Source organism: Ovis canadensis, chromosome 2, assembly GCF_042477335.2.
Source record: "Ovis canadensis isolate MfBH-ARS-UI-01 breed Bighorn chromosome 2, ARS-UI_OviCan_v2, whole genome shotgun sequence".
In the NCBI taxonomy this organism is placed as follows: Eukaryota; Metazoa; Chordata; class Mammalia; order Artiodactyla; family Bovidae; genus Ovis; species Ovis canadensis.
The window spans coordinates 17,452,074-17,472,443 of NC_091246.1; the positions used below are offsets into that span (position 1 = coordinate 17,452,074).

The 20,370-nt window shown below is 42.9% G+C and overlaps 1 protein-coding gene across 1 annotated transcript in view; it reads right to left on the reverse strand.

The window, feature by feature from the left end:
• TMEM38B (transmembrane protein 38B) overlaps window positions 1–3,778 on the reverse strand; it is a 60,812-nt gene extending 57,034 nt beyond the window's left edge. Inside the window, exon 1 of the mRNA XM_069575518.1 lies at window positions 3,525–3,778. Within this exon, the coding sequence (XP_069431619.1) occupies window positions 3,525–3,636 (112 nt within the window). The 5' untranslated portion in view covers window positions 3,637–3,778. The remainder of the gene's footprint in view (window positions 1–3,524) is intronic.
• Window positions 3,779–20,370: the final 16,592 nt, after the last annotated feature.

The window sequence follows — 20,370 nt, forward strand, 5'->3', positions numbered from 1 at the left end:
TCATTGCAGGCAGATTCTTCACCAGCTGAGTCACCAGGGAAGCCCAATAAGATACCCAGAAAAATAGAAAAAATAAATTTAAAAAATCCTGCACTATTAGTCAAAACTAAAGGAGTAATCGATGGACGTGAGTCTGAGTGAACTCCGGGAGATGGTGATGGACAGGGAGGCCTGGCATGCTGCGATTCATGGGGTCGCAGAGTCGGACACGACTGAGCGACTGAACTGAACTGAACTGAACTGAAAGGGGTAATACCGACCTTCTCCAAAACGACTTATGGCAGCATGCTGCACCTCCCAGGACTGCTGCTGCCAATGCAACAGGCTGCTATCAACCCAAGCCTCTGCCAGACACTCCCAAATACTCACAGCAGAAGATGAGTGCATGTCCTTCTACATCACCCTCATGCTAACCAAAATGATCACACGGATCACAGTTTTGTGTAACTCAGTGAAACTATGACAAGGGAATATTTCATGTAAAGATGGACACACTAAAGGACAGAAACAGTATGGACCTAACAGAAGCAAAAGATATTAAGAAGAGGTGGCAAGAATACACAGAAGAACTGTACAGAAGAGGTCTTAATGACCCAGATAACCACAATGATGTGATCATTCACCTAGAGCCAGACATCCTGGAGTGTGAAGTCAAGTGGGCCTCAGGAAGCATTACTGAAACAAAGCTAGTGGAGGTGATGGAATTCCAGGTGAGCTATTTCTAATCCTAAAAGATAATGTTGTTAAAGTGCTGCACTCAATTTGTCAGCAAATTTGGAAAATTCAGCAGAGGCCACAGGACTGGAAAAGGTCAGTTTTTATTCTAATCCCAAAGACAATGCCAAAGAATGTTCAAACTATGACACAATTGCATTCATCTCACACGCTAGTGTGAATTCTATACTTTTTATATGTTCACAAGTACTAGTCCTGGAATATAACATTTTTACACCAGGTGGAATACTGTATCAGTGTCCAGTTAGCCCAGTGGTCCTCAAAGATTTTGGTTTCAGGACTCCTCTGCTGCTGCTAAGTTGCTTCAGTCATGTCCGACCCTGTGCGACCCCATAGACGGCAGCCCACCAGACTCCCCTGTCCCTGGGATTCTCCAGGCAGGAACACTGGAGTGGACTGCCATTTCCTTCTCCAATGCATGAAAGTGAAAAGCAAAAGTGAAGTGGCTCAGTCGTGTCTGATTCTTAGCGACCCTATGGACTGCAGCCCACCAGGCTCCTCCGTCCATGGGATTTTCCAGACAAGAGGGGGCAAGATTTTCTGCCAAATATCGGTGAGTTTTGTGGCCCCCAAAGGTGTAGGAAGGAATCTGGGATGGATGACGAAACTGTTCTATATCTTGACTGTGGTGGTAGGTACATGACTGTATGTTTGTCCAAAATAACAGAATTTTATATTTAAAGGAGTGAATATATGTAAATTAAACTTTCCAAAAGTCTGACTCAAAAAAAAAATTCTTGAAGATCCCAAAGAGCTTCTGTTTATTCGCGCTATCAATATCTAGCATATTATAAATTATAAATGAGAAAAATCAGGGATTCCCTGGTTGCTCAGTGGTGAAGAATGTGCTTGCCAATCCAGGAAACACAGGTTGATCCCTGACTGGGGAAGATCCCACATGCTGCAGAGCATCTAAGCCCATCTGTCACAACTATTCAAACTGTGCTCTAGAGCCTGGGAGCCACAGCTACTGGAGCCCTTGTGCGCTACAGCCTGTGCTCGGCAACAAGAGCAGTAACTGCAGAGAAACCCACACCGTAACTGAACAGTAGCCCGGGTCGCTGCAACTGGAGAAAGCTCGTGCAGCAACAAGACCAAGCATACCCAAAAATAAATAAAACTATCAAAAAATTTTTAAAGAGAAAGTCTTTAAAATAATAAATGCACTGAATGTTAATAATGTATTCTTCATGAAAAATAACTATTTTCCAAAGCAAAAAATATTTAGTGAGAAAAGTCACATTTTTTGAGTCAATCTCTTTAATGTCTGCCTTCAAATAGGGAACAGCTGGATTCTCATGTCTGCTTCTGCTTTCAACTTGTTACAGTATGACAGGTCATTTGGCCTCTGGAAAACTCCACTGTACACTTGTAAGAAAATGAGCGTGAAAAAGACAACACCTGCATATTATTACAAACATAATTTTGAACTGGAAATGTCAGGAACCCCAGGGCTCCTGGACCATACTTGGAGAATCTTTGATCTAACCTATACAAGAAAATATCAAGTATTAAATACGGTAAAGTAATAAAATATACTTATTTTCAAATCAAGGAAAGTGTCTCATGATTATCCATTCAATTTAATACACTAATATTCCCTTTATCCAGGTCGAAACTTCTATCAAACAATGATTTAGACTGAGCTACCAATCTCAATTTAAATTAAAAACATTTCAGAGGTCCATGAGTTAAAAAAAAAAAAAAAACCACCAGAGACTTCCCTAGTGGTCCAATGGTTAGGACTCCAGGCTTTAAAATGCAAGGGGTGCGGGTTCCATCCCTGGTTGGGGAACTAAGATCCCACATGCCATGCTGGTTCGGCCAAAATATTAAAAATTAATTTTAAAATGTTTTAAAAAGAAAAATCAGACAGTAAGAGGCACAGCACCATCCTCAAGCCTTCACTCACTGACTGTAGGACAAGGGATATCAAAGGCAGCAAGAACATGGAGAAAGTAAGGCAAAGAAAATACCTGACCTCAGGAAAAAAGAGCACAAAATGAAAAAGCAGGCAGAACTGCAAAAGTCAAGCAATACAGGAGCAAACATATCCTGAATGAAAAATACGAGAAAAAACAAACATTGTTCCCTGTATGCACACTTAAAAGAACTCAAAACTCCTATTTTAAGACCACATCCCCTCTACTGGCAGTGAAACTACACCAAACGGCTCTTCGTGTGCAATAGCATTCATACGACCCCCAGTGGGAATCCACTCTCCTCTCAGCAATCATTGTGTCTAACATGCTAAGCAAGGTGGGAGACCTGTGCGTTACGGGGAATGAAGGGGGTGCCTACTTGAGGCTTTTTATTTCAGTGTTTACACGACTTTCACAACCGGAGAGCAGTCCAGAACCAGTTACTAGCCCAAGCGACGAAGTCAGACCTGCTGTCTGCGGGAGCTCGGTTCCCAGGTGTTTTAAAAATATTTCCCAAGGAAGAGGGGGCACAGCCGGGAGACGGCGCCACCCCAGGGCGAACAGGGCAGTCCTGGACTGCCCAAAGTGGCTGCGGCCGCCCGGTCACCTGTCCCGGCAGTCCCGCCCGCGGCAGTGGGACCGCCCCGCACTCCCCCCCGTGACTCCTTTGGCGGGGTCCGGGGCCACCTTCCTCCTCGGCCTCAGTCTCCCCTTCTATACGGCGGTAGGACGGGCCCCCTCTCCCCTGCCCCCTCTAGCTTGACAACAGGACTGCCGGCGCGAGGCAGCTCGGCCGCTCACCCAGCTCAGGCCGTCCCCGCGGTGAGTGGTCCCTGAGGGGGACGATCCTCGGGGCCCAACACTCACCCGGCTGATGCTTCAACGCCATCACCGACACCAGGTAGTGGGCGATATCAAAAAAGGGGAACATGGAAGTGCGAGAAAAGGCAAGGGTCAGCTCATTCCACGGAGAGTCCATCGCGACTACCGACCGCCGCAGCCAAAGCAGCAGCGGAGACGGGTTCCCGGCGTGCGCGGCGAGGGGTGGGGGGAGGGGACGCCCGCGGCCGCGCGCTCCTCGACGCGGCCTCCGGGAGCCCTGCGCGTGCGCCCTGGCTCGAGAGGCTGGCCCGCGGAGGGGCGGGGCCGCGTGTCCCGGGAGCCTCGGGCGCGCGAGCGGTTGGCGGGTGAGCGGGATGCGCCGGCTGCCCCCGCCACAGCCGAACCTCGTTCTCCTAATAAGGGTCCAGCATCTTCTCGGTGCAGGGGGTTGTGCCAGATCTGGAGAATGGGCAAATGAATGCAATATACGTAATGAATAAAAAGTGCTTTATTTCAGTTAACATTTAGTTCATTTCTTATTTTTAAAACGAATAAAGAACTATTTTAAATGTTTCTTGCTGCTACTGCTGCTGCTAAGTCGCTTCAGTCGCGTCCAACTCTATGCGACCCCATAGACGGCAGCCCACCAGGCTTCCCCGTCCCTGGGATTCTCCAGGCAAGAACAATGGAGTGGGTTGCCATTTCCTTAAATGTTTGTTAGTTATTTCCAATATGCTAAGTATTGATAAATGAAACCCACATAAAGTCTCAGGACTCCGGGATCCTTTACAATTTCTTTTTTAAGGCAACTTTTTTTAAAGGTTTAATTTACATACATTTTATTCACCCTTTTTAGTATAAAGTTCTATAATTTTGGATAAACGCAGTCCACAAGAGGAGACGCTCAGAGTTGTGCGTGCTAAGTCACTTCAGTCGTGTCGACTCTATGTGACTCCATTAACCAGAGCCCTGCAGGCTTCTCTGGCCATGGGATTCTCCAGGCAAGAATACAGGCGTAGGGCACCGGCCCTCCTCCAGGGGATCTTCCCCACCCAGGGATCAAACCCGCTCTCTTGTGTCTCCTGCATTGGCAGACTGGTGCTTTACTACTAATCCTACCAAGTGACCTTGCACCAAACTAAGGAAAAAAGCAACTCGTGATTATTTACATCTTTATGTTTCAGTGTGTTCTTTCCACAATTTTTATACATTTCGTTATCTTTGGCATTTTAGTATTGTGAATTTAGGGGCAGAACTTGGATGTTATTTCCCAAAATTTTAGTTTTAATATCTTAAACTCCACAAAGTATGTGTTTCGTCCTTGGACTTAAAATACTATAATATCTCTAAATCATACGTCTATGCCAACATCACTCTGAGGCATAATAAAATTCATTACTAACACCAATAGGGCAAGAGTGAAAAGCCCTAGAGGTTTTTGTTGTTTTTTTTTAAGATATATCAAACATTTTGCTTCAGTTCAGTTCAGTTCAGTTCAGTCGCTCAGTCGTGTCCAACTCTTTGCGACCCCATGAATCGCAGCCCGCCAGGCCTCCCTGTCCATCACCATCTTCCGGAGTTCACTCAGACTCACGTCCATCGAGTCCATGATGCCATCCAGCCATCTCATCCTGGGTCTTCCCCTTCTTCTCCTGCCCCCAATCTCTCCCAGCATCAGAGTCTTTTCCAATGAGTCAACTCTTCGCATGAGGTGGCCAAAGTACTGGAGCTTCAGCTTTAGCATCATTCCTTCCAAAGAAATCCCAGGATTGATCTCCTTCAGAATGGACTGGTTGGATCTCCTTGCAGTCCAAGGGACCCTCAAGAGTCTTCTCCAACACCACTGTTCAAACGGATCAATTCTTCGGCACTCAGCCGTCTTCGCAGTCCAACTCTCACATCCATACATGACCACTGGAAAAACCATAGCCTTGACTAGACAGACCTTAGTCAGCAAAGTAATGTCTCTGCTTTTGAATATACTATCTAGGTTGGTCGTAACTTTTCTTCCAAGGAGTAAGCGTCTCTTAATTTCATGGCTGCAGTCACCATCTGTAGTGATTTTGGAGCCCAAAAAAATAAAGTCTGACACTGTTTCTACTGTTTCCCCATCTATTTCCCATGAAGTGATGGGACCAGATGCCATGATCTTCATTTTCTGAATGTTGAGCTTTAAGCCAACTTTTTCGCTCTCCTCTTTCACTTTCATCAAGAGGCTTTTTAGCTCCTCTTCACTTTCTGCCACAAGGGTGGTGTCATCTGCATATCTGAGATTATTGATATTTCTCCCAGCAATCTTGATTCCAGCTTGTGCTTCCTCTAGCCCAGTGTTTCTCATGATGTACTCTGCATAGAAGTTAAATAAGCAGGGTGACAATATACAGCCTTGACGTACTCCTTTTCCTATTTGGAACAAGTCTGTTGTTCCATGTCCAGTTCTAACTGTTGCTTCCTGACCTGCATACAGATTTCTCAAGAGACAGGTCAGGTGGTCTGGTATTCCCATCTCTTTCACAATTTTCCAGTTTATTGTGATCCACACAGTCAAAGGCTTTGGCATAGTCAATAAAGCAGAAATAGATGTTTTTCTGGAACTCTCTTGCTTTTTCCATGATCCAGCAGATGTTGGCAATTTGGTCTCTGGTTCCTCTGCCTTTTCTAAAACCAGCTTGAACATCAGGAAGTTCACGGTTCACGTTTTGCTGAAGTCTGGCTTGGAGAATTTTGAGCATTACTTTACTAGCATGTGAGATGAGTGCAATTGTGCAGTAGTTTGAGCATTCTTTGGCATTGCCTTTCTTTGGAATTGGAATGAAAACTGACCTTTTCCAGTCCTGTGGCCACTGCTGAGTTTTCCAAATTTGCTGGCATATTGAGTGTAGCACTTTCACAGCATCATCTTTCAGGATTTGAAATAGCTCAACTGGAATTCCATCACCTCCACTAGCTTTGTTCGTAGTGATGCTTTCTAAGGCCCACTTGACTTCACATTCCAAGATGTCTGGCTCTAGATTAGTGATCACATCATCATGATTATCTGGGTCGTGAAGATCTTTTTTGTACTTACCCTAAACATATTAATTCCAACAGAAAAGAACGGATCATTTCAGACTCTACAAGTAATCTGAAACTTGTTTCATTTCAAAACTAAAAATATGTCAGATCCCCCCCCTGCCTAGAGCCTAAAAATTTTTTTTTTATCTAAGAGAAACGAAATCATAACCTCACAAAAAGACACCTTCTACATTTTAACTGTGCTCACCGTATTTGCTTTTGGTCAGTGCTTCAGCTGTTCTAATGAAATGGGCAGAACAGAATGAAGCAGGCAATGAAAGGAGGGGAGACTTTAAATTGGTAACAGGGAAAGGCAAGATTTGGGGAAATTATTCGTGAAAATTAAAACCTGCCCTGACTTTTGGAAGCAGTTTACAAAGTTACATAATTATTGCAGATAAAAGAAATCCAAATTATGAAAGTATTGCTTATATAATAGAATGCAAAACTGGCCTAACCATATGAAATCTGGAAAAGAGTTTTGACTAAACATATTCGAAGCATTTTTAGTACAAAAACATGTGAAACTAATTGTCATACTCCAAGTCTTTGAAGAGCAATGCTCTTGATGTTTTGGACTGAATAATTTGTTGTCCTGTGGGATGTCTTATGGAATGTTTAACAGCATCCCTGTCCTCTACCCACTATTAATAAATGCCAGTAGCACACACATACACACATACACTCTCACACACACACACACTATGACAACCAAAAATGTCTCCAGAATTGCCAAATGTCCCTGAGGCAGGGGGTAGGGGGAGAGCAAAAAATCCCTAGTTCAGAATTACTTTATAAAAAAATAAATTTTGGACAGCATGTTCCATAATGCATATACAAACATTATTGATATGCATCTAATATTAATCATCAAGTTAATTCTGCATAACTTGATCATTTATCCCCTGGATCAAGTTGAAAACATCTCAAAACCCAGCACCACAAAGGTGTATGTGTGTGTATCTGTGTGTGTGTGTGTGTCACTCACTCAGTTGTATCCAACTCTTTGGGACCCCATGGACTGCAACCGCCAGGCTCCCTAGCCCATGGAATTTTCCAGGCAAGAATACTGGAGTGGGTACTGTTTCCGACTCCACAGGATCTTCCTGACCTGGAGAGCGAAACTGCGTCTCTTATGTCTCCTGCACTGGCAGGGGGATTCTTTATCTCTAGCGCCACATGGGAAGCCCACCACAAAGATAATCCTAGCTATTAATCTGCAATACTGCTTTCTATCCACTGAGTGGCATGCCTTTCACTTTGGGAAGTCAATAACAATAACTTTTTAAAAACCATGAAGAGTCCATGATGAGGAAGTTTCACATTAGAGGAGCCAATTTCACTTCTAATCTTTAGTATCTGGTTAGGCATTTTCATTCTAAAGTTGTTTTTATAGGGATTTGATAACTATGCATTTTCAAATTATAGTGTAAAAATGTATGACATTTAAGACAAAGTATGTTTAATTTTAATTCTATTTTTCAATGGTCTGCATTATCAAGGAGGATTAACTAAAAGAGCACCAATTGCCCTGAATTCAATCAGTACAATGAAATGCTAGCAAATGAGATTTAAGTGATAAATCAATTCAATTATATACTCAACTCTTTAGATTCAGTGTGTATCTAATAATACACATTAATGTGATGACTTGAAAATAATAACTTGGCTTACATTTCTTACGCTTGAAACTAAAATCTTTTTCTGTAAACATCATTTACACCTGTAATATAAAAATTACACTAAAAGTACTCTCCATGTGTAACAAGTACAAATTTACCTACTTAACAATCTGATGTTATTAAAAGGGATATCTCTAGTGTTCATCAGTATAAGTGAAAGTGAAGTTGCTCAGTCGTGTCCGACTCTTTGCGATCCCACGGACTGTGGCCTACCAGGCTCCTCCATCCATGGGATTTTCTAGGCAAGAGTACTGGAATGGGTTGCCATTTCCTCCTCCAGGAGATCTTCCCGACCCAGGGACTGAACCCGGGTCTCCTGCATTGTAGGCAGACGCTTTACTGTCTGAGCCACCAGGACCAAAACTGCAGTCAGCCACTGGTGCCATGGCTGCCAGGGGTCTATGGTTACCAGTCCTCCAAGTTATTATTCATCTCTGTTCAAGAGTAACAGGTACCATTAAATCAAAGGATAACAAAATTGTGCAAGTTGAATGGACTCTTTAAAAAAAGTAACTTTGGATGTGAGTCAAATAAAACAGTTCTGAGCAGCTTAAACAAAGTGAGGGATTTACTGAAAGGCTACCAGGGAATCAGCCATCAATCCCCCAAAAGAGCAAAAAGCTGGGCATTTCTGAGGCCGGCAGCAGCAGGTGGGTATGGGCTGCCCTTAGTTACTAATGATAGTCAATGTCAACATTGTCTAGTTCTGTGTCCCCAATTCAATACTGCCAGGAAAGAAAGCCTGTTCTCTCCTGGGACAGATGCCCTCTCCTGGTTAATCACCTCAGAGGGATGCTGGGTCACTTCCCTAGGTATCGGAGGCAGTGTCCTGAAAATGGATGGAGTCACACAGCCTTCACAAGAGGTATCTATTACAATCATTTTTAGGCCATTTATTTCAGAGAAGGCAACTCAGAGGTAGAGAGAGAGATCACAAAGGCAGGCAGTGACAGACCAGGATTTGTTATTATCCTATTATAATCAATCTCCCTACTGGGCTTTCCCTGGTTCCATGCAACCCAAATGGTTCTCCTAAAGTTGCCTTTTACTGACAGATATAGCATCCCCACAGCAATGAAAAGGCTACCAGATGAGAGCGAGAAAGACCTACTAGGAGTCAGGGCTGTGGGTCAACAGCCAGGATTAAAGCAGTTTGTAGTTTCCAGCATAACCAGTGTGTTGAAGATGGTGAACTCAGTGAGGCCACCAGGAAGTGGATTTATTATCCTCCAGACAAAGCCCCCAACCTTTATCTTCATGTCAGCAGATTCCATTACTTCCTCATCATTTAAGATACTAAAAAGTTAAAAGTCCAATCCAGTTAAAATGTCAATGTTGCATCTAATTCAGAGCTTTTCCCCAGTCCCTCAGCTCAGGTCTACCTGGCCCAGAGCCCTGCAGTGGAGGAAAGGGGCATGGGGTGGTCTTTCAGCCTTTCCTGATCTCTCCCTTACGCCTTCTGTGTCCTCCAGGGGTAAGGTGTCAGATAAGGAAATTATAGAAAGGGAACAAAAGGCTTTCTAATGCACAAGTGTTTGTTATAGTTTTGTTTTTCTTTTTGCTACTGATACTCTCTACAGCAGGCTCCAGTGCTGACTCATGCATGGGGTACATTTGTGAGTTTCACAAAGATGCCATGGACCTCTGGATAGCAACACCTGAAATTATGGCAAATACCATCAGATGGCTAACCCAACAGGCATATCCAACTTTGTATGTTGAGTTAAAACATTAATGTGTTTTTTCCAGTCTCTCAGCAAGGGGTGGCAATGTGTTAGAATACTGGCAAATGAAAATGAAGCAAATCTGTTTGACATGCTTCCAAAGACAAAGTGAAGAAGAATGAAGTTGAAGGACTGACACTACACAGTCTTAAGGCTTACTATACATCTATAATAATCAAGACAGTGTGGCATTGGGAAGAGACAAACAAGTGGATGAAAGCAATGTGGCTTCTGTAATTAAAGTGACTATGCCCTTGAGACAGGCCCTTCTCTTCTTTTTCTGCCTTGAGCTGGGGCAAGCCCTGTGACCATGGAAGAAAGATCAAGAAAAGAGTACATAGCTGACAGTATCAGTTATCTCTCTCAGACTTGCTGCTATGCAAGAAAAAACTTATCCTTCATCTGTTTAAATAGAGTCTCAATTGGCTTGGGGAAGGGAAGCACCTCCTTCCTCATAGAGAGAGGAGTAGAACAGCACAGCACTCTTAACCTTTTGAATTCCCTTCTGTGAATTTTCTCTCAGATTTTTGATCTCTTGGGCTGTTGGGAGTGGAGTTCTCTGAGCCAGTTTTTATCTTTAATTAAGTCGCACTTGCACAGCCCAGCTCCTCTCTTTAGAATGTGAAGGTAACATCCTTTGTCTTTAGAGCTCTACCTGAAATTCCAATATAACAAATCCCAATTAAGGGCTACCCTGGTGGTCTAGTGGTTAAAAGTCTGCCTTGCAATGCAGATGACACTGGTTCAATCCCTGGTCGAGGAAGATCACGCTTCATTAACAACTAAGCCAGTGAGGCACAACTACTGAGTCTGCGTTCTGGAGCCTGCAAGCCCCACTACTGAGTCCACGTACAGGAACTACTGAAACCCACACGCCCTAGCTCCTGTGCTCCACAACAAGAGAAGCCACGGCAATGAGAAGCCCACCTACTGCAACTAGAGAGTAGCCCCAACTCTCCACAGCTAGAGATAGCCCAGGTGCAGCAATGACGACCCAGCACAACCAAAAATAAGTGAGTAAATAAATATTTTTAAAATCCCAACTAACATCTTGTTATACCAAAGACAGGCAAATAGAAGAAATTTTTAAAGAGACGTGAGTGAAGTTCAAAAGAAAATGCACGTAGCTAAAGCTAGGAGCTCACAAAATGTCAGTAATCTGTGTAGATGAGTTGATTAAACCAAAACATTAGTAAAGAGAACACAATGTGTACCTGATGTTTGGGCAAACAAAAGGAATCTCACCTACCTAAAGAGTCATAAATATGTCCAAATAACAGGGAGTTCCATAAGTACAAACAGCCAATGCAGTCACAGGTGGACCCATATGGTGGTCAGAACCAATTATGGTTCTGACCCATAATTATGGAAAGAAGTCATTTTAATGTAAAGCTGTCCATATATGACAATTGACAAATAAACACATTGCTTGAGCCCCAAGCTGTCCAGATTTTATATAAAAATAATAATAATAATAATACATTGGGGCTTCCCCAGTGGTTCAGCAGTAAAGAATTCAACTACAGCGCAAGAGAACTGCAAGAGATGCAGATTTGATCCCTGGATTGGGAAGATCACCTGGAATAGGAAATAGCAACCCAGTCCAGTATTCTTGCCCGGGAAATCCCATGGACAGAGGAGCCTGGCAGGTTGCAGTCTATTGGTTGCAAAGAGTTAGATACGACTGAACAATGAAACAACAACATCTACATTACGTATCTCCTGAGTTTATTTTTTAATTCAATGTTCAATTAGTGAAACTGTATGTATATCTATAGATATAACATATATTCCAGAGACTGCGTCAATCACTAAATGTTCCTTCAATGTCTGTAAACCTGTGTAAGTCATGGAAGATGTAAACTCTCTAAAATGTAAAAATCTCTTAGCATTTATTGTCTATGAAGCCAAGTATTCTTGCTTTTGCATACAAAAATATAAATATTTCCTTAGTTTAAAAAGCTAACGAGAATATTTCTAATATTAGCACAACTTCTTATAGGCATTAAACTTATCTTGCTGCTGCTGCTGCTAAGTACCACTTCAGTCATGTCCGATTCTCTGCGACCTCATAGACGGCAGCTCACCAGGCTCCTCCGTCCCTGGGATTCTCCAGGCAAGAACACTGGAGTGGGTTGCCATGTCCTTCCTCCAATGCATGAAAGTGAAAAGTGAAAGTGAAGTCGCTTGGTCGTGTCCAACTCGTAGCAACCCCATGGACTTCAGCCCACCAGGCTCCTCCGTCCATGGGATTTGCCAGGCAAGAGTACTGGAGTGGGGTGCCATTGATAATTTCTCAAAATGTTTAGCCATGGAAATCTATTTTTTCCCCTCCAAACAGTTCACAAAACTGGAAATCCAGCTTGAGAACCCTGTATAAACTTTTTCCTGTCTCCATTATAGTCAGTTGTAGAAGGCAATGGCACCCTACTCCAGTACTCTTGCCAGGAAAATCCCATGGATGGAGGAGCCTGGTAGGCTGCAGTCCATGGGGTCTCGAACAGTCGGACACGACTGAGCAACTTCACTTTCACTCTTCACTTTCATGCATGGGAGGAAGGAAATGGCAACCCACTCCAGTGTTCTTGCCTGGAGAATCCCAGGGACGGAGGAGCCTGGTGGGCTGCCGTCTATGAGATCGCACAGAGTCGGGCACGACTGAAGCGACTTAGCAACAACAACTATCGGGTTATACAATGTTCATTTACTCAATACCTATGTATCTTATCTTTCAGATTAGCCCCATCAGATCACAATGTCAAAGTCTTTCCCTCCATCTCTTCAGCTGCCTTTCTGTTAGGTTTAATCAGCCATAAGTAAGATACAAAATTATATTCTTGACTTTATACCAAGGAGTTCATTTGGGAAACTTTCTCATCTTGGGAGATGGTGTACAAGGGTAGTAACACAGAATCCACAGGCTCCAGAGTTAGACATTCTACTTACCGTGTAACCTTATAGAAAGCAGTTGCTAGATCTCTGTAAGCTTCTGTCTTCATCTTTAACCTAGGAATAACAATAGTTAGTTAACAGTGTTTTTTTCAAAACTGACAGCATATCACAGATACAGAAAATAAACTAGTGGTTACCAGTCGGGGGAGGAGCAACATTCGGGTGAGGAAGTGGAAGGTACAAACAATTGGGTGTAAGATAGACTGCAAAGATATATTGTACAACACAGGAAATATAGCCAATATTTTGAAGTCACTAAAGGGAGTGTAACCTTTAAAAATTATGTAAGAAATTTAAAGGGAAACAAATAGGAAAAACCAAACCGACCTGACAGATAAGCAGGACCTGTGTTGGAGAAGACTCTTGAGAGTCCCTTGGACTGCAAGGAGATCCAACCAGTCCATTCTAAAGATCAGTCCTGGGTGTTCATTGGAAGGAAAGATGCTAAAGCTGAAACTCCAATACTTTGGCCACCTCATGCGAAGAGTTGACTCATTGGAAAAGACTCTGATGCTGGGAGGGATTGGGGGCAGGAGGAGAAGGGGACGACCGAGGATGAGATGGCTGTATGGCATCACCAACTTGATGGACATGAGTTTGAGTGAACTCCAGGAGTTGGTGATGGACAGGGAGGCCTGGCGTGCTGCGATTCATGGGGTTGCAAAGAGTCAGACACGACTGAGCAACTGAACTGAACTGAACTGAACTGAACTAAAGGAAAAATTAAAAGCTCATGTGCATGAATTCCTTAGCCAAGTACCTGATACATAGTACCTGCTCAATTAATTTTAGTTATGACTCTTCTATGATATTTAGATCTCTTAAGAGGAACTTGGAAGTCCCTTTTCTACTGCTTTTGTAACTTCTAAAGTTTATACATTACACCAACTTTAGAGACATAGTGCTTAAGGGTGCAGTTGCTAAACCAGATGTCCTGAGTCAAATCCTGATTCTGGCTCTTGCTCACCAAATTACCTCACGCAAGTTTCTCTACACCTCAGTTTTCTCATTTCTAAAATGGTGAAAATAACTCATGCAGTTTTCTGAGGATTAAATATATTAAGACATGTAAAGAATAGTGCCTAGAAAATAGAAATTCCATAAATGTTAGTTATTATTATTCAAAATTTACTTACCCAACATCATAAATAGTTTAGTTTTCTCTTATCATGAATACTATTCAGTTTGGACCTAATTTCATAGAAAATGCCTACATATGAAAGCATTCAAATTTGTGTTCTGGCAATGGCACCCCACTCCAGTACTCTTGCCTGGAAAATCCCATAGGCGGAGGAGCCTGGTGGGCTGCAGTCCATGGGGTCGCTACGAGTTGGACACGACCGAGCAACTTCACTTTCACTTTTCACTTTCATGCACTGGAGGAAGGAAACGGCAACCCACTCCTGTGTTCTTGCCTGGAGAATCCCAGGGATGGGGAAGCCTGGTGGGCTGCCGTCTATGGGGTTGCACAGAGTCAGACACGACTGAAGCGACTTAGCAGCAGCATATTGACCTGAGCATGCACACACACTGCAACAAGATTACAATAGAACTGTCTCCTACTTTCATATTATCACTTTAATAGTAAAACACACCAGAAGAATCATGTTAATAAATGTAAAATGCATAGAAATACGGCTCCCCTGTATTAGTTCTTTGTTATACTTAAATGTTAAATGTATGATATTAGATTATGTTTCAGCAGTTGTTGTTTTTTTTTAACTTTCCTTTGAGATTAACACACTAATATTAAACATATGAGGGCTTCCCTGGTGGCTCAGATGGTAAAGAATTTGCCTGTAATGCAGGAGATGTGGGTTTGATCCCTGGGTCAGGAAGATCCCTTGTATGAGGGCATGGCAACCCACTCCAGGATTCTTGCCTGGAGAATCCCCATGGACAGAGAAGCATGGTGGGCTACAGTCCATGGGGTTGCGTTGAACATGACTGAGTGACTAAGCACACAGCACATATTGACCTAAAGAATGATCAGAATGATCAGTGTGCAATAAAAAAAGGATGCAGACTTCCTAAAGTTCAGTAAAGCGTCCTTAGCGTTCCAAGATGCCTGCCAATGCAGGCGATGCAGGTTCGATCCCTGGGTCAGGAGGATTCCCTGGAGAAGGAAATGGTAACCCACTCCAGTATTCTTGCCTGGAAAATTCCATGAGCAGACAAGCCTAGTGGGATACAGTCCGTGGGGTCGCAGAGACTCAGACACAACTGAGCAAACATACACACATTGCAAGGACAAGTACAGGCATTTCTCCTTTCCTTGTCTCCTTTTGGATTTTGTGTTGTGTTTTCTTATTTCCTTCTCTTTAGCACTATACCTCATAATAATAATGTGCACCCGAATAAAAATAACAATAATGCTTCCCTGAATACATGAAGAAGGCACTATTGCTTTAGCCAAAGGCATGTTTTTGAGGTTTTCTAGTTCTCTTATCACATTCTCTCATGCTTCCCTGGTGGCCCAGATGGTAAAAGCATCTGCCTACAATGTGGGAGACATGGGTTCAATCCTTGGGTCAGGAAGATCTCCTGGAGAAGGAAATGGCAACCCACTCCAGTATTCTTGCCTGGAAAATCCCATGGATGGAGGAGCCTGGTAGGCTACAGTCTATGGGGTTACAAAGAGTCAGACACGACTGAGAGATTTCACTTTATTCTCTCAGTCATAAGTCATATACATTGAAATCTACTAGTTCAGTTCAGAAAAAGCCATTAGCAGGACCTCCAATCCTCTAAATTCACCTAACTTTTATATGCCAATGTAAAAAAAAAAAGAAGAGTTATCCAGGGCATATTCTAAAGAAAAGCTGGGAACATTCACTCCCAGACAGAGGTTAATACTGGGCCAACAGTTGTTGCAAATTCATAACTGAGAGAGACTGAGGATAAAATTAGACTAGGGATATTGAGACTGGCTCATTAGAGTGAGCAATTGGCAAGTTTTCTCAGTGAGATTGTAAATGAGACTAAGAAATCCAACCTGAGGACCAGATGAGGTTTAGTCAGCAGGCATAGCAGGAACAAAGTCAAACATTACCAGAGCAAAAATGTCAGGTGAAAAAAGTTAAGCCAATAAAGCAAGAAACACATGGGTGACAAGGTATGAATGACTAGCCATAGCAAAACTCCTGATGTTCACACTTGGCAGGAGCCAAGCAAAAATTTCTCCCTGATGAGTGAAAAGTTATACCAAAAAAACCCTGCTATTCAAAATACGTCTTCACAGAAAAAGCTCTAACTCTAAAAGAAAAAATTGATAAATAGGATTACACTAAGATTAAGAACTTCCAATTACCAAAGGCACTATAAAGAGAATAAAAAGACAAGCACAAAGTAGAAGATTCTTGCTACATGTGTTTATCTCCAACACAGGAGTCTTACCCAGAAAACACAAAGAACCCATATAAATTAATAAGTAGATGAAAACAAGCATTCTTAAAGTTCAGTACAAAACTGAGCAAGAAACTGAGCAAGTAATTTACAAAAAGAAAGAAGAAAGTGTCAGTCACTCAGTCATGACTGACTCTTTGTGACTGCATGGACTGTAGCCTGCCAGGTTCCTCTGTTCATGGAATTCTCCAGGCAAGAATACTGGAGTGGGTCACCATTTCCTTCTTGAGGAGATCTTCCCAATGCAGGGACTGAACCTGGGTCTCCTGCGTTGCAGGTGGATTCTTTACCTTCTGAGCCAGGAGGGGGCTAATTTACAAAAGAGGATATACAAATAACAAATAAACATATGCAGACATGCTCAACTTTAATAATCATAGAAAGGCAAATTAAGCCGGTTATACAGAGTGAAGTAGGCCAGAAAGAAAAACACCAATACAGTATACTAACACATATATATGGAATTTAGAAAGACGGTAATGTAACCCTGTATGCGAGACAGCAAAAGAGACACAGGTGTATAGAATGGACTTTTGGACTCTGAGGGAGAGGGAGAGGGTGGGATGATTTGAGAGAATGGCACTGAAACATGTATACTATCATGTAAGAAACAAATCGCCAGTCTATGTTGGATACAGGATACAAGATGCTTGGGGCTGGTGCATGGGGATGATCCAGAGAGATGATAAGGGGTGGGCGGTGGGAGGGGGGTTCATGTTTGGGAACTCATGTACACCCGTGGTGGATTCATGTCAATGCATGGCAAAACCAATACAGTATTGTAAAGTAAAATAAGTAAAAATAAAAATTAAAAAAAATAAAAATCTAAAAAAATAAAAAAGACTATAAGATACTACTATATGCACATCAAAATGGCTAAAATGAAAGAGATAAAATAACAAGTGATGCTCTAGATGTTAAGCAAACTTGAACTCTCTTATACTGCTGATAAGAGTATAATTTGATACAACCACTTTGGAAAACTGGTGGTATATGCTAAAAGTGAACACGGATATCCTTAGACCCAGCAATTCCATTCCTATGAGATCATATATTTACCAAAAGATATGCATACATTTGTTCATAGAGCCCAAATGAAAATAACCCAGTTCAGTTCAGTTCACTTGCTCAGTCGTGTCCGACTCTTTGTGACCCCATGAACCACAGCACGCCAGGTCTCCCGGTCCATCACCAACTCCCAGAGTCCACCCAAACCCATGTCCATCAAGTCGGTGATGCCATCCAACCATCTCATCCTCTGTCGTTCCCTTCTCCTCCTGCCCTCAATCTTTCCCAGCATCAGGGTCTTTTCAAATGAATCAGCTCTTCGCATCAGGTGGCCAAAGTATTAGAGTTTCAGCTTCAACACTGGTCCTTCCAATAAACACTCAGGACTGATCTCCTTTAGGATGGACTTAGTTGGATCTCCTTGCAGTCCAAGGGACTCTCAAGAGTCTTCTCCAACACCACAGTTCAAAAGCATCAATTCTTCAGCGCTCAGGTTTCTTTATAGTCCAACTCTCACATCCATACATGACCACTGGAAAAACCATAGCCTTGACTAGACAGACCAATGTTCATCAAAAGTAATACAAATGAATAAAATGAATAAACTCTGTTATATGCTTGTAATATATGTGTGTGGGCTAAGACACTTCAGTTGTGTATGGCTGTTTGTGATCCCATGGACTGCAGCCCACCAGGCTCCTCTGTCTGTGGGATTTTCCAGGCAAGACTACTGGAGTAGGTTGCCATGCCCTCCGCCGGGGATCTTCCCAACCCAGGGATTGAACCCACATCTCTTATGGCTCCTGCATTGGCAGGTGTGTTCTTTACCATTAGCAGCACCTGGTAATGAAAATCATGAAATACTGCTACTGTACCAATATCAATGCATCTCAAACATAATGCTGAAAGAAAGAACCAGAGATTTAAAAAATAATACATTCTGCATGATTCCATTTATATGGAGTTTAAAAACAGGCAAAACTAATGTATGGAGATAGAAGACAGAGTAATGTAGTGGATATTCTTCAAGGCAGGAGTTTTGGTTTTGTTTTATGATATTGGTGCATTCACTGTGAAAATATATAGAGTTGCACTTTTATGATTTGTGCATGTTTTATACATATATTATACTTCAAAGTTTTTCATTTAAAAAAGAAGAAAGACATCTTCTAACAAACTTACCAGGGCTTGGTAGGTAGTCTGGACGTGACTAGGTTTTCTGTCTCCCCAGAAGAAACCCAGTGTCTGTGGGAGTAGTGTGGTGAGCCAAGGTACAAAAGCCTATCCCGATTCACGTTAAGTTTTTGCAGTCCATTTAAAGGCATTGTTATGTCATCAGCTTCATCAGAGGTTGCTGCTGCTGCTGCTAAGTGGCTTCAGTCTTGTCCGACTCTGTGCGACCCCATAGACGGCAGCCCACCAGGCTCCCCCGTCCCTGGGATTCTCCAGGCAAGAACACTGGAGTGGGTTGCCATTTCCTTCTCCATCATCAGAGGTTACACAATACCTAAGCTGTCTGCAGTTCCCTTAGTTCCATACTCTCTTGTTTCTAAAAACTTCCTTCCATGGGACTTCTCTGGTAGTCCAGAGTTTCAGAATCCCCCTTGCAATGCTGGGGACACAGGTTCAATCCCTGGTCAGGGAACTAAGATCCCACATGCCACAAATCAACAAAGCTCATGTGCCACAACTACTGAGACACAACTAGAAAGTCCGTGGTCCTCAATGAAATATCCTGCATGATGCAACAAAGATCTCATGTACTTTTATAACTAAGGCCCAATGCAGTGAAACAAATAAATATTGAACTAAAAGAATTCCTTCCAGAGCAGATGAAGTCAATAACAATCATCCTGGAGTTAGTCATTGCTGCTGCTGCTGCTAAGTCGCTTCAGTCGTGTCCGACTCTGTGCGACCCTACAGACTACAGCCCACCAGGCTCCTCCATCCATGGGATTTTCCAGGCAAGAGTACTGGAGTGGGATGCCATCGCTTTCTCCAGGAGTTAGTCATTAGGTGCCAGTAATTTCAGGTCTTAATGCTTGGCTCCTTGAATCATTTTCCTTTAAAAAAATTTTTACACTAAGGACAGAGCTGCTTAAAAAGTGGGAGTGGAGGTGAGAGGTGGGGATGGTCACCAGATACCAAGTCCACTCTCAGTTTAGGTCACTTTCAGTTTAGTCACTCAGTCGTGTCCAGCTCTTTGCGACCCCATGAACTGCAGCACACCAGGCCTCCTTGGCCATCACCAACTCCCAGAGTTCACTCAAACTCATGTCCGTCGAGTCGGTGATGCCATCCAGCCATCTCATCCTCTGTTGTCCCCTTCTCCTACTGCCCCCAATCCCTCCCAGCATCAGGGTCTTTTCCAATGAGTCAACTCTTCACATGAGGTGGCCAAAGTACTGGAGTTTCAGCTTTAGCATCATTCCTTCCAAAGAAATCCCAGGGCTGATCTCCTTTAGAATGGACTGGTTGGATCTCCTTGCAGTCCAAGGGACCCTCAACAGTCTTCTCCAACACCACAGTTCAAAAGCATCAATTCTTCAGCACTCAGCTTTCTTCACAGTCCAACTCTCACATCCATACATGACCACTGGAAAAACCATAGCCTTGACTAGACGGACCTTTGTTGGCAAAGTAATGTCTCTGCTTTTTTAATATGCTATCTAGGTTGGTCATAACTTTCCTTTCAAGGAGTAAGCGTCTTTTAATTTCATGGCTGCAATCACCATCTGCAGTGATTTTGGAGCCCCAAAAAATAAAGTCTGACACTGTATCCACTGTTTCCCATGAAGTGATGGGACCGGATGCCATGATCTTAGTTTTCTGAATGTTGAGCTTTCCATTCTGGGGGCCCTCAATTATGTGCCTCTGCATATTATAAGGGATCTCTTCTCCTTCCTGAAAGGGAAGTAAAATTAGCTAACTAGGGTTAAGAGTCTTGTGCTGTTGTGTGAGAAAACGTCATCTCGGCTCCAACTATGCAAATTTTGTTGTATACTTTGAATTCAGAGCTCCATGGCAAGGAAACCTAGAGTCAGGCTCAGAATTCACTAAACAGTT